Source organism: Neopelma chrysocephalum, unplaced genomic scaffold (genome assembly GCF_003984885.1).
Source record: "Neopelma chrysocephalum unplaced genomic scaffold, ASM398488v2 Primary Assembly neopelma1_45, whole genome shotgun sequence".
NCBI classification, from domain to species: Eukaryota; Metazoa; Chordata; class Aves; order Passeriformes; family Pipridae; genus Neopelma; species Neopelma chrysocephalum.
Window position 1 is genome coordinate 9,721,259 of NW_020897704.1, and position 14,812 is coordinate 9,736,070.

At 36.4% G+C, this 14,812-nt stretch overlaps 1 protein-coding gene across 1 annotated transcript in view; it reads left to right on the forward strand.

The window, feature by feature from the left end:
• Positions 1–14,812, forward strand: part of LRRK2 (leucine rich repeat kinase 2) — a 66,360-nt gene that overhangs the window by 11,407 nt on the left and 40,141 nt on the right. Inside the window, exons 6-14 of the mRNA XM_027679306.1 lie at positions 822–956; positions 4,171–4,302; positions 6,775–6,894; positions 8,012–8,136; positions 8,674–8,753; positions 9,493–9,599; positions 11,235–11,364; positions 11,923–12,047; positions 13,449–13,582. Coding sequence (XP_027535107.1) covers positions 822–956; positions 4,171–4,302; positions 6,775–6,894; positions 8,012–8,136; positions 8,674–8,753; positions 9,493–9,599; positions 11,235–11,364; positions 11,923–12,047; positions 13,449–13,582 — 1,088 coding nt within the window. The remainder of the gene's footprint in view (positions 1–821; positions 957–4,170; positions 4,303–6,774; positions 6,895–8,011; positions 8,137–8,673; positions 8,754–9,492; positions 9,600–11,234; positions 11,365–11,922; positions 12,048–13,448; positions 13,583–14,812) is intronic.

The window sequence follows — 14,812 nt, forward strand, 5'->3', positions numbered from 1 at the left end:
TGTTCCTTCCCCTCTTCCACTTTCCCTAAACACTTTCGTCCTGCTGTATTTTCTCTTCAGCCTCCATAAAAGGCTGAATGTGTTAGCTTTTCTGTGCCTGTTTTTTGTAAGTGCCTGATTTTTACAGATCTGCCTGGTCTTTTCTAGCTCTGTGACACCTTGTCACAGTGTAATGTGGATGTTTGCCTAGCCTTAGCTTGAACCAGACTCAGAAAATGATCCTGCTTATGAAATTTAAAAGGTGCCCTTTCTCAGCCTGGGTCAGTTCCCTTATCTGGCTCATTGCACATCCATGCAGTTATGTCAGTGTGAATAACAGGGGCCAGGAATGGAAAAACCTGAAGCCATTAAAGTAACATATTACTGAAGCATGGCTGAAGTCTTTATGGGAAGAAGTCCATTATCAAAAAAAATTTGAGAAATTAAATAAAATCATGGAGTATGAAAAATGACATTCCATCAATTTTTTTTCACTGTATGCTTAGCTTTTCCCTCAACTTACATGCTGTCTTGTTTTGGAATATCTGATATTCGTTCTGTGAAAAAAGGTAGAAGATTTTTTCTAAAATAGTGATTCACAGGGTAGCATTTAAAAGTCAGGACTCGGTTATATAAAGTGTAGGCTAGAAAAAGGTCTTTATAAAGTAGCTCAGTTTTTAGTAAAAGGAATTGTGGAAGATGGTGTGTATGGCGAGTACCTTACTTTTGGTGAAACACAAAAAATAAATATAAGGAAACTTGATAAAAACAATTGTCTTTTCTCATTAGTCATTTCCTCTTATTTCCTCAAAACACACTGTATCTCTTGTTTTTCAATTTAGTTCCAGAAGAGCAGCTGACTGAATTTGTGGAAAGCAAAGATCATATGATCATACTGAAAGTATTTAAAGAGTTTCCAGAGAAAGAAGAGGTGATTCTTCCTGCACTTTATTCATTACATTCCTTAGCTGGTCCACGTAAGTGTATTATTAGAAGTTATTTTCAATTCCTCATCTCCCAGAGCATGCATCAACTCACATTGTCTGTGCTTGCAAACAGTAATCTTTGTGTGATTGTAAAAAATCAGTGAGAACTGGTTGGGAGTTGCCAGACAAATCACTTTTCTGTTTTCTTTGGGAAATACTTTTTTTTCCATGGGATATTTTTTATATTTAGCCATTAAAACAGATACCTCTCATAAATAACAGACAAATACTTTCTTTTACCTGGAGTAAGTAGTAACAGAGATGCTTATCACGATTGTAGAGACTGAAGTTCAAGATCCTGCCCTGTCATCTTTTAATACTTGAAAAGTAAGATATATTTATTGACTAAATAAATCTTCAGTGAGTTTGGGTAGCAGGTAAAGAGCACTTTTGGCAAAGTCTGTTCCACAAGGGGAAAATTGCCCATGCAAATTCAATGGCCAGGCCTGGGAAAAGGTATCTGAGCTCAGACACCTGCTCTGATCATTCAGTGGTGGCTGCAATGACAAGCATTGGTAGCACTATGCACATGATAGTCTTAAAGTGTCCTCAGGTGTTGTGCAGTAAGACTGGTAGAAAATGTCTTTGTTATGTTTTGCCTCTGATAACAGCAGTCCCTGTTCTAGGCAAAATTGGATCTTGAGAAGTGTACTTGATTTGTGTCAATTTGTTAACAGCAATTTGATCTTGTTGACACAGAGGCAGTTTTTGTCAGCTTCCTGCTGGTAGTCACAGTTTTGAGAAGCACAGAGCAGAGTTCTACTCTCCATGTCTTTCATGAGGTACATAGTATTGTGCCTCCTGCAAATGTTTTTCCTTACAAAGCCTTGCTCATACATCCTGTCTGGCTTTGTAGCAACTGTGTTGGCCCTGTGGATGCCACTAAACAAGAACCACATTTCATCAGACCCACATTTCATCAGACTCCAAGATAATTAGTTTCTGTTTCTCAAACTTCTTGCTGTTCCAATCTGTGTTTAAAAATTTAGGTATTCCATGAGTCAGAAATAATTTTACCCTAGCCCAGAAGTTATTGCTGTTTTCTGGGAAAGAGGATGCCGGATTTTAAGTGCTTTTCAAAGCAGTAAATAAAAGTAACAAGAGAAGGGCATGAAAAAGACCTCTCTAAAGTAGGTATTTAGCACTCTCGTTTCTAATATGAAAATTGAAAATAGCCAGAGAAACAAAGACAGCTTGCACATGAATGTGCAAAGCAAACATTCATACTCTTAGTTTGTGGCATCCCTCAAAAACTCAACAAAATATATTTCTTTAAGGCCACAATGAAGATGTTAATTCACTGGAAGTACACTCTGTAACTTATCCAGTAGTAAAACATCTCCCCACACCCTGAAGTTCCAAATGAGTACCTCACTGTGCCTTCTTTCACTAATACATACATGAACTTTGTCCCAGCTTACATGCCATGAGAAATTGAAGGGTAAGGGTTTGTTCCAGTGTGGTACAAGAACTCTTTTAAATCTTAGTAGCCTTGATGGCATGAGAAAATTGCTTTGCTGCTGACTGTCCTCCAAAATCTGTAGTGGAGTGATGGGTGACAGAATGTTAGCCATCTAAATGATAGGCATAGGGAGCCAGTCAGGCTTCTCCTCTTTTTAGTAGGGAGAAAGAGGCACCTCAAGAGGACATTTACCTAACCCTAAACTAGCTGTATGTTACAGCTGGGATGATACACCGTACGGAGTGCTCAGATCTTTTCATCACTTACTGGGAGAACCTAAATGACCAAGTTCTGGTGGTTAAGATTAAACAAAATCTGTTCCACCTCCTTTTCTCTAGCTTGTTCTGGGAAATCGTGACTCCCTGCAAATGTACCATTGCTTGAGTCTTGCAGAATTTAAACATTCATTTGATTGTGCTCCCTTTGTAGTAATAAATTTTGGAATCTTCTGAATATTTTAATATGTTCATAATTGTCACCTGTGAAATTATATTTTACTGTGAAGTGATGCAATACTGTGGAATATACCTTTAAAAAGGTGATTTCAGTTGAGAATGACATGATAAATTGCTCTCATATTAAAGCATTGTGAAAGGTACCTTCCTTCACTATCAAATAGAATGCATCAGAAGTGCTTCCTTCTCAGCTTGCTTTTTCACCTTGAAGGTTATCATTATTTAATATTCAGAGATATATTATTTTGAAGATCTTTAAAAAGACTAATTATCTTTAATAATACAGTTGTGAATATTTTTCTCATGTTGCATCCAGGAAAGCCAAACTGTTGAAAGAACAATTAAGAAAGTTTATAGACCTCAGCAGAATAATGCTAGCTGCCTTGGAGTCAGTGACAGGACTCCTTTTCATTCACTGGGGTCAAGATTTTGGCCAAGATTTTTTTGGTTGATATTCTTCTCCTACCTGGGTAGAAATACTACAAGGATGTGTTCATACACTGGGTTTTAACTACCATGATGCTATTTTGTCTTGAAGTAATACATATAGGATCTCTCTGTCCTCAGTAGGACTGGATGCATTCTGTCTTTGTACTGGCTCATGTGATTATCCTGTTGGTTTCTGTATCTGGCTTGAGTAATAAGCAGTAAATAGGTTGAGAGTGACCAAGCACTGACACAGTTTTCTTGGAGAGGTTGTGAAATTGCCATCCTTGGAGATACTCAGAAGCCATCTGGCCGTGGTCCTGGGCAACCTGCTCTAGGTGGACTTGGTTGAGCACATGGATGGTACATGGTGACCTTTAGAGCTACCTTCCAACATCAGTCCTTCTGTGATTCTGTGAAATACAGGATTTGCAGTGACTTTCAAAATATTGCAGGAACAGTAGATGAAAATTTCTGTACCCTCAGTGCACAATAGGTGAACAGTAGAATTAATTTAAATTAAAATAATAACTTTTTTTTTTTTTGAAGAAAAAAGTTACATAAGATTAGTTGTGAGGAGGTTCCTGCTACATGGCCTGATATAGAATAGAATAAATCCATAAATGTTAATGCAGACTTTGACCTTAATGAATTATTTCCAGATGTTCATAGTTATTAATATCTTCTCTGGCAATACCAAGAAATAAAGCCACTTTTCTCTCAAGTTGCAGGGCAAAAACTGAAACATAGTTGCAGTTTTCTACATAAATAATTTAACTAGGTCTGCATTTAACTAAGATCTGAATTAGAATCCAATCAACATTTTTTTTTTTAAGCATTTTTTTTCTGTTTCTTTCTTTAGCCAGTAATGTTGAAGTGCTCATGTCTGGAGATGTTCGCTGCTACAATGTTATAGTGGAAATGATGGAAAGTTTCCCCAACAGTGAAACAGTTCAGGAAGTGAGTTGCTGTTTGTTGCACAAGCTTACTTTAGGTAAGTTCACAAAGTTGTTTATAGTCAGCTTATTCTGTGTAAGAGAGTTTAATGGCAGCATTACAGGCAACAAGGCTACTAATATTCCAGTTAATCCTCAGGGTGGTGTATAGATCCGTGTCTCTAATGATGTAAACATACTGAGGTAACACTGGCCACAGTCAATATGGTATCCTTTTGTGTTAAACATTAGCTCACAATCAGAAGATGCCATAAATGACTCAAGTGGAGGGGAAGTAAAGAGACAAAAAAGGGAGAGAATATAAGAATGGGAAATCAGCAGATCCCATTCTGTATAAAGTTACTGTAGAAAGGAAGAAAGTTACTTCTGGATTTCTTTTTTTGAAGTGGAAATGCTGAATGTGTGGGAAACAACTGGTGCTACAGAATTACCTGGAAGGTATTCTTCAAGTCTGTATTTTTCCTCCTGGCAATGTATTTATCTTCAAAGACCTGTGCTGCATTCCTGACAGTGATGGCGCCTGTCTTGGGGCCCCCTGTGCTGCAGCAGTGAAAGAACCACTGGTTCCTGAACTTGCCTTAAGTACTTTGGTTGTCTGGGCCTACATGGGCTAGTGTCACATTAAGAAAAATTATGCCAGTGGCAAAATGTGCCTTTTAGCAACTCTGTACTCTCACTTGTGAATATAATAAAGTGATCTGAGCAGTTGCCAAGAACCACGTAATAGGAAGTTCAAATAGGAATAAATATGTTTTCCCCCCTGCTGCATGCAAAACCACTGTTAGCAGCTGCCTGAGCAGCCCTCACTCCATGGCTGGTTCTTCATCAAGGACTCAGCCAAGGTCTTTCTCATGAGTTAAACTTCCCAATTCTTGCAGGTGGTGGCCTGAAGCTACTGCAGATGCTGGTATCAGTGCATGACTCCCCTTAAGCAAGTCAGTCTCATCCTTTCACCATCTGTTTCTGCTTTTTTTGTGTACATATTGTAGAAAATACAGATCAGACTTGAGTGCAACCCAGAGCAACTTCCAGTTCCCCTTCAGAAAGCCAAATACAGTTTTCAAGGAAATGTGACCACTGAGGTGGTATTTGCAGGGCTATTTTGGCAAGAGGTGATGCTGCCCTTGACTAGTTTCCTGTGCAAGGCTAACTGAAGATAGGCAGGGAAACCAAGCACTTGTGGGGACACAGCAACTTGGTTGACATGCCTTGGTCTTTCCCTGTTTTCAATCACACATCTGTCATGCTGACCAACAAGTGAGAGTGGCAGAAAAGCAGCCACAAGATCCATTTCTTCTTTCAGTGAACAGATGCCCCTTATTTTAATAAAGAACAACTTTAGGGGAGTTATGGAAGAGGTGTCCACAGCATCACATAGTTAGAGAAACAGGTGTGAAATTTCTAGGTGCTCCTGGAAATAGTCTGGAAAATTTCCATCTAGCCAGTGTGACTTCTCGAATTTTTTTGGTGGACAGTGTCTTCCTAAACCCTTGTTCACTGGCAGTGAAATGGTAAAGTCAGCATCTACCAACTTCCGAAATCACCATCACTCATTTTTGCTAAGCTGGTAATGACTATCCTAGATTTGACTCTCTTTGGAATTTTAACTGGCTGATACCTGTTTGGCCAGCCACAAGTCCAACAGAATTACTCATCAATTAGCCTAAGATTATTAAATTTTTTCAGTAAGTAATGCATTTACACAAACATACCATTTCCATTAAAATACAGTAGGAAACAGCAATGCTGATATAACATGACCACGCTACTGATCTTTCACATTGCTAGTGTGATATTCATTTTGCTAATGAAGATTTAAACAAAACTGAATATCAAAATAGAAACTATAGCTATCAAATTATATTTGAATGAGTGTTGCTCTGTTTTTTTATGCATTATACATATTTTTACAACAAATATGGAAGTTATTTTAATTTGCTTGCTTTTTGGAGAGTTCTTTATATTCAGCCTATAACAAAATACTGTACAACATATAATAATAGCAGCTATGTTTTAAATATATTTATCATGAAATGGTAGTGCTTTCTGCTATTCCAGAATGTATGTATTTATAATGCTGACCTTGATCTATTTAATAAGGAGGGCAAAAACAGAGAGTAAACCACAGTTAAATGACTTGCTTCATAGGATAAATCAGATCACTGTAAGAATTCAGGACCAGGACTGCATTTCCTTCCTGGCAGGAAGTCTACAAGTGATACACTAACTGTATTTTTCTTATTTTGATGACAATGTGTACTTCGTTTTGCATTAAACCTCTGTCTTTAGTAAAAAAAATAGAAACAAAAACCTCAAAAAGAACCTAGATCCCAACTGTTTTTTGTCCTTGACCTATTCTTTCCACAAATAAAATGTTGTGTTGAACCCTGTAATAAGAAGCACAGTGTTTGCTACAAAGTTTGTGCATTGTGTGCCAAGAAATGTATGTTAAATGCATGTAAAGCTCTAGAAATGTGTTTATATTCATTTAATATCTTATGTGTTTTCAGGGAATTTTTTCAACATCCTTGTATTACATAAGGTTCCGGAAGTCATTGTGAAGGCTGTTGCAGCATATCCTGAAAATGCAAAGTTACAAGCTGCAGCTCTCAGTTGTTTAGCTCTTCTCAGTGAGTAAATCTCTGTACTTGTTAACTTTTTCATTCTGGTAATTTCCTGTAATAATTTCAAACTCCATTTCTTTAACACGAAAGCCTCAGGCAAGATAGGTTTCACAGAGCTAGATTTCCTACATGCTTACAGTTTGTTGTTTTACTTTGAGAAGGCTGTGTTCATATCATATGCCCAACATCTTCACAGTGTTCAGAGCTGGTAAGTTGTGCTGACAGATCTGAACAAAACAAACTGTTTATTCCTAGGCAAATATTGAATAATCCCTAGTTAACATAAAGTCTCTAGTGATAGTAACACCGATTTGATGCTGTGTTTACCAGGTATGATAGTACTCATATTGTGGCAGTTGATAGCAACACAAAATCAGTACTTGTGCTTGCGTTTTGAAATCAATTAAAAGATTTAAACTTTTCCTTGAGTACGCTTCAGGGATTAATTTGAAACAGAGGTTAGATAGATAGTGGCAAAAAGCTAAGAATCTGATCCTTTGTCTTTGACTAATTGTCCCATACAAAAGTCAGTAGAAATGCTGTTTAAGAGTCCTCAAAATAGCAAAGGTTAGAAATCAGTACATACTCCATTATGCCTCAGATATGGTCAGTGTTGGTATCTTTTTTTTCCCTTAAATGCTGAGAAAATCACAGGTATGAAATGATTTATTTTAAATTCTCTTGCACTTTCTGGGATATTTCTCTCTTAGCAATTGCAATTTGCATTTTGTTTTTTAGTGGCATTGATTCAGTGTTGATGGCTCTGTAATAAGTGGTTACATGCAAATGGTTCACAGTTATATTCTATGTTTGTGGTATTCTGAATGTAAATACACAGGGAAAAAAGTACATGGAGGTCTTTTCAGCCAAAGCCTTGTCTGATCTGTAACTATGTGACTCATTTACTACACTAAAGTTTTTTCTCCCTTTATAACCTTAAAGACATTTTTCAAATCTGTCATAGAGCTTTTGTCAAAAGACTTCTCCCTTCCCAGAAAAGGCTTATCTTCCCACCAATTTTTGCACTTTGGCAGCGTGAGCACCTCCATGACTGCAGGAAGGTCAAGTCATAAGTGTTTTGTTTTCATAGTAAGAATTTATTGTAAATATTTTATATTTCAAGCTGAAACAATATTCTTAAACCGGGACTTGGAGGAAAGAAAAGAAGAGGAGGAGGAAGAAAAATTATGCTGGTTGGAAGCATGTTACAGAGCATTAGAACTGCACCGAAAAAATACAGATGTGCTGGTGAGAATTTCTGAATGATGGGAGTATGGGAAGACTGTGGTATATATTGAATAAAATGTTTAGCAACATCCTTTTCTCACATATATCCTCAGGCAAAAAAAGCTTTAAGGAGTGGATTAGATTTAGAATAAATCTTACCTTTCTTGCCTTTCTTGTCTTTGATCATCTTAAGGGGTTTCAGTTACTCCTTTGGATCAAATGTTGGTAGTTTAGACAAAACTTGTTACCTGAAACTTTGGCCATGCAAAGATTGTTGTTTACATGCCTCCTGTGTGTCCAGCAGCCAAACACAGGCCCATCAACAGAAGAATCAGTCTTGGCCTAAAATAGGTATCAAAATGCAAATCAAATAATGAGTATGTGGCACATGTTTGTAACTCAGGCCTATTCCAACTGTATACATTTTGTTCTATTTCTACATAAAGCACCTGATACCTTTGTTGTGGACTGAACAGCAGTCAAACTATTTAAGTTTTTTCATATGTTTTAATCTTCTAAAGGTATATTTTCTTAATATTTTTCTCTGTTTATATTTAGGAGGCTGCGTGCTGGGCTTTGAAAAATCTGTTTCTGTATCAACGCAACCTTCATGAGAAGATTGGAGATGGAGATAATCAGTCAGTGTTATCTTGAACTGGATTTTTGGAAATAAAAAAAATGAGTGTCCATGGTTAGGCAATTTGAGGGTTCATGTTTCAGTTACTTTTAGTTTTGTTTCCTGTTTTCTAATATATGATTAAATGCATGATCATCCACAAAGTTTCTTCAAAAGTGTGTTAATCTTGACTCAGGCAAAACTGCTGGTGTTTTAGTAAAAGGTCAGAACACAGTCTATTAGAACTAATTTTTATAGTTTACAAGGAATTTTGTCTTCAGTTGCAGCAAGGATAATGTAAGAATTGGGAAGGTAGACAAGATTAAGATATCTAGCATGTAAGGAGTGTGGAAAAGCAGTGCTCATTTCCACAAATCAGATGAAAGGACACTGTAGAGGGAATGCTGCATGGATAAGACACAGATTTCCATTTTACTTTTTTTTTTTTACTTTTTACATTTTCCTTTTTACTTTTTTTCTCAGAGTTGCTTAAAATTTTAGTAAGCCTATTTTTACCCCTTTCTGGACCTCATGTCACTTGGAAAGCATAGTTCCAAGTGAAATCAGTGAGGTTCAGGCTAGACAAAGTTGCGTAGGTTACAAAGGGCTTTCTGTCAACTGTTGCTCTGGTAACATATTAGAAGCCAAGAACAATCATCTGAAAAGTTCATTATGTCACATAATACCTTTCTAGGAAACTGCAATTTTGAAGTAACTTCTGTGATACAGTCAATGTGCAGTGATTTTTTTCTCTCCGAAAGGTTCCCAGTAGACAGAGCAGTGATGCTCTCCATGCTGATGCACTCCTCTTCAAAAGAAGTGTTTCAGGCAGCTGCTGGTACCTTGGCAATTCTGTCACAACAAAACGGTAAGGGACTTTAATTATCTTTACTTTCTAATTCAGCAGAAAGTTATTGCATTTATATTAAAGAGAATTTAGTGTGCTGTTGAATGAATACAATATTCCCTGTGATTAGAATATTATGCTGTTGTGTTCAGTAGGAAGTTTGTTCCTTGCTTTGAAAAAGCTGTTGTTGGCTAGTATCAAAAAGTATGTGGAAGTAAAGAGTTCTCTGCCAGGTCATGTGTTGCAATTGCTACTTTTTGGAGCAGGAGACATGAGAAGAGTGTGTTCTCTCTGTATGCTTGTTTAAATATTTATTGTATGTTTGAATTTCGTCATGAGCAGCATTTGTTGAAAATCACGTGAATAAGGAATACAGCCCAACAAATACCATCTTCTTGCCTATCATGGGAGATTTGAACAGTCCTGTGGACTTCAGTGAATCAAATTGTGTAGAAAGTTAAGCATGTGCATGACAGTTTTCAAGATTGCTTTAGTCCTGATTGTGTCCCTAACATGGTTTCCTAACTTTTTTCGATTTGCAGACCCCCTCAAAATTTTTCAGTGGAGATGTGGACCCCTGGGTAGAGTATTTAAGCCTACTGACAGTTGGCCTGCTTTTATTAGATACCTTTCCCAGAATCCTTTGAAATGGTTACGGACCTCAGGTGGTTTGCAGACTGCACATTGAAAACCACTGGCTAGATAGGAAGAAAAAGCCTAGCAGTTAATTACCATTTTCTAGGTGAGAAAGCACTGTTCTATCACTAGTTTACTTGAGCCATCCACATAAAACCTAACACTTAAAAGGTTTTATAGTTATTTATGAGATCAATATCTATCTGCATTGGGAACTAGATCTCATAAATGTATGCATACTATTATCATGTACCAGGTGCATACACGTTACTGACGAGCGGGCCTCTGATTCCTTTTGGAAATCTAAAGCACGTTTTTCTTTTGTCTTTTTTTTATTATTCCTTTTTTCCCCCTAAATGAATGTACTTACAGCAGAAATGATAGACGTAGAGAAGCTTGGTAAAACCCTCTGTTGCTTGAACTAACCATTTGAAATCAATGTGCTGGACTGGGAATAACAAGATTTGGTGGTAGTTACTATGATAATGTAGAATGTTTTTGTAGTGTTCTGATCTGTATTGGTTAGCTACAACATGTGCTTGGATATTTGAATTTTAAAAAATGATTTAACAAAGTCAATAGAATGAAATAATTTCATTTTTGAAGCTTTATTATGGAAGTGTGAAGGTTTTTTCAAAGTTTTAAATTATAGCTTTCCTACATGATCACAGAGTGCAATTGCAAGGAAAAAGTATAAGAATAAACATTTTTGAAAATAGAAGTAGTCATACATATTCTCCTTCCAATATGCTAACTTTATGTAAGTAAAAATAGCAGATATATAGAAACTTATTAGATGATTGGGAATTACCATCTGTTTACTTGAGCTGTGCAAACAGAAGTCAGCTTCAGCTCAAATTGTTTCCCATTCTAATTTACACTATAATGTGTGTGTTTGGTGAGGGGAAAAATTGAAAAAATTAGGGGAAAAAAGCATTTCTGTTGGTTTTGAGAACTATACATAAATATACTTATATATACATACTATACTTATAGGATGCTTGCTATTTTGTGTTGTAGTTAATATTAGGAAGACACTTTTGGCAAAAGGCATACATATGAATGTTTTGGATATAATGAGGAAACATCCAAATTCTCCTGAAGTAGTTGAAAGTGCCTGCAGGATTCTGAATCATGTTTTCGAAGGAAGGTAATATAATTATAAACGCGTGTCCAGTCCCAAAGTGAAGGTTTGTGAGATTCAGTGCTGTAAGCAATTGCATGTAAATTATTGACTGTTTCGCTGATACTAGATTGACCACAGGCTGACAGCCCTGTTTAAGACATGGAATTTTGTAAGCCCTGTAGTCAAATGCCCAGGTGGATGTGTGTAGGGAGAGGCATGTTCTTCTCTTCATGGTTCTTGAGCAGTGAGATTTGAATTGACTATCCCTGGGTGGTCTCCCCTCCTGTTACCCACACTGAATTCCATTGAGAGCTAAGAAGTTTCCCACAATATCAACTTAATAACAATATGTTAATATTACTTTTGCGTTGGCTAGGATGAAATTATTTACACAGACTCAATTAATGGAATGGCATGAAAATAATTTGCTATGATGAAGAAAAATGCCACAGCATAATTTATATTTCGTAGCTCAAATCACATTTGCAGTATTCTAAAGGGTTATCACACAGTATTAATTGAGGAAGCCAATACAATTTAGAAATACATTCTTTTTATTCATTTAATAAACTAAATTTTCAGTTTTCCTCATCTGGATATAATGACAGTAGCAGTATCGGAAGTTGTAAAAGCCATGAGGAAACATGAAAAATCACTCTCTGTACAACTGGAAGCACTTCGAGTCCTTTTACACTTTATGATGCCTGGTAAGTCATCCAAAGCCATACACCAAATCAGAGAATAGAATCAGCTGGTTTTTAGTCTTTCTTATCTAATGGGACTGCCTTTAGCAGGACTTCAAAAAATTATTGCAGTTTCTGTATATAACAGAGAAGAGCTTTAAATCTTTAGGAACATATAAGATGGAAGCAAATTTTTGAGGTATTGAAGGTAACAGACCAAAATTATCAATGCTGATTTCCTCTTGACTTAAAGATATAAAATATACAATTATATACTATTTTCTACCAAAACCAAGAAACCAAACTGACAAGCTTAGAAATTCCTTTCCAAAAAAACCTCTTTAATGGCAATCCACAGGGGGGGGAATTTCTTTAGTAGAATTTGGGTATAGTTTTAACTCTTTTTATCAGTGTACTCCTGTATATCCTGCTTTTTTCCTCTGATATTAAGAATGACAGTACAGACATGGGGTACTGATTTTTTTTCAGAACAACTTTTTGCAAGTATCACTCTACAGTTTTAGTTGAACATTTACAAAACCAGTAACTCTGAAAATAGTAACATGGCTAATATGCACACTGATTGCAGGTTTTCAGTTTCCTTCTATTATTTGTGTTATAATCCTAATACTTTCCTTTTTTTTCCAATGAACAGCAGGATTAAAACTTGATATATGTATTCTAACATGTAGGCAGGGTGATTTGTTTGCCAGTATCCTGGACGGAGGGCCCTTCTAAAGTGTAATCAGACACAGAGAGAGCCAACTGGATGTTGGAACTTGCAGGTTAATTAGGGAATTAAAAAGTAATTCATAGGAAAAATAGCAATCAGAACAAATATGAATGCTGAAGTGACTTTTAAAGGATTTCTGGGTACTTTCTCTAGTGTCACTTGAGCGCAAGTGCCAAAAGCTACAACAAAGGTAAATCTGAAAGACCTTTTTATGTTCTTTTATATGTCGTCACATTCCACTTAATGTCATCTATGTGTAAAATTTGTCCTATGATGTGCTGCCAAGTGAGCAAGGACAAATAGTTCATTGCTTCTCCATAGTGTCTCCTTTCCAGAAGGAAGAGGCATTCTGAAGTAGGTATCAGGAACACCAAGAAACTCCATAGCTCAAAAAAGTAATATATTGCAAAGTACCTTAGGCCAAATTCTTTGGCATGATTTTGTATTTTTATAGTAAGCAGTGAGCAAACATGTGGTGAAATTGTCCCTTAAACTCAATATACTCACATTACAGTGTAAATCTGGAGGGACTCCAGTTTCTGATACAATGTTCTGAAAATGTCATAAGATCTGAAATACGCCCTCTGAGTCACCTCTGTGTTCAATTTGATTGTTAGGTTGTTATATGGGGTTAATACTGGGAAGAATATGAAATCTGCTGTTCTGAGGAAGGCTGTTTTCTGTTGTTGCAGATACAAAGCATGAACACCAGAATGGTTCTTCCAGAGACGTGGGAGATGCTGCTTTTGCACTTACAGTGAAAGTCATTAAAAGCCAGTGTCTCTTGGAGGGAACTCACTCATTGGTGCTTAATGCTTTGAACAGGGTATAGTTAAAGCTTTATTCTAATGGATATTGTCATTATTTTACACTTGTAATGGTGAAGCATTTATAAGTTTTAGTTCTGCATTGATTTTCCTATTGATTTGATAAAATTATTCTTAACTCCTGAGTTTTAATGATCTTTTGGGGTTTCTTCTTTCTTTCTTTCCTGGAGTGTATTAGATGATCCTTTATACAGTAACTCTGAAGGATATTTATAAAAACAAAGCTATTTTTTTTTAAAACATACAGTTTATTTGTGGGTTTTTTTTTTTAAAGGGACTAGTGTATACATGAAAAGTGTCCTCATCCCTACACCTCAGCTACACATAGAACTGAGTGGACAACTCAGTTGTCTCCATTCCTTTCATTGGCCAATTCTATAAATTTTTCCAGCCACTGGAAAACAGAATGTTCACAGTGCCTTGAAGGGGAAGTTGAAAAATGAAAGGCTGAAGCAGACTCAGTCTATACAAAGGAACACTGGACAATTTGCATGGCAAATAAACTTTAAATCCTAGTGATTGGAAAGATTTAGCTTCATGGCCTTCAGAAGAATTCCATCTCTACAAGGTTTTCAAGCTTCACGTAACTACAGTCAAAAAGCATTAATTCATAATTTTTTAAAAGTCTCTCAAAAATTTTAAGCTTGCCAAACAGCTTCAGCCTAGGAAACGTATGTCTCTTACATTTTTTACAGAAGTCAGAGCAAGTAACGTATCAGTGAAAGAGTTCTAGAGTGTCTAAAGGACATCTCTTGACCTGAAGATATCAGATATAGGTAAAATAATTTTGCTTAGAGAAGGTATTACAGTGTTCAGTGCTTTGTGACCATCCTGATTGCATTTTCCAACCCAGCTGGTTTTTGTTTTGGGGTACTACAGTATCAACCAGAAGGGCTAAAAATTGACACATTTTAATGAAAAACTACAGACAGAATAAGGAGGAAGATGGGCATCACTCCACTGAAATAATTTTGCAACTTGCAAGTCACAGTGACAGCTGTGACACTCTCAGATCTAGGCCTCATCTAGGTTTCCTCCATGTAGAACTGGGGGGAAACTGGGAAAAAATATCACAAATTGCTATATAATAAACCAAAGTACTAAAAATCTTGGTGAGGTGTGGTAATAGGTATGTTGTTTCATATCTTTTTATTTTCGTATTTTTTCAGTTGCCATCATGTTAATCACCTGTGCTAGTTCTGAAAAAAACCCCCACATTTTTGTTCCTT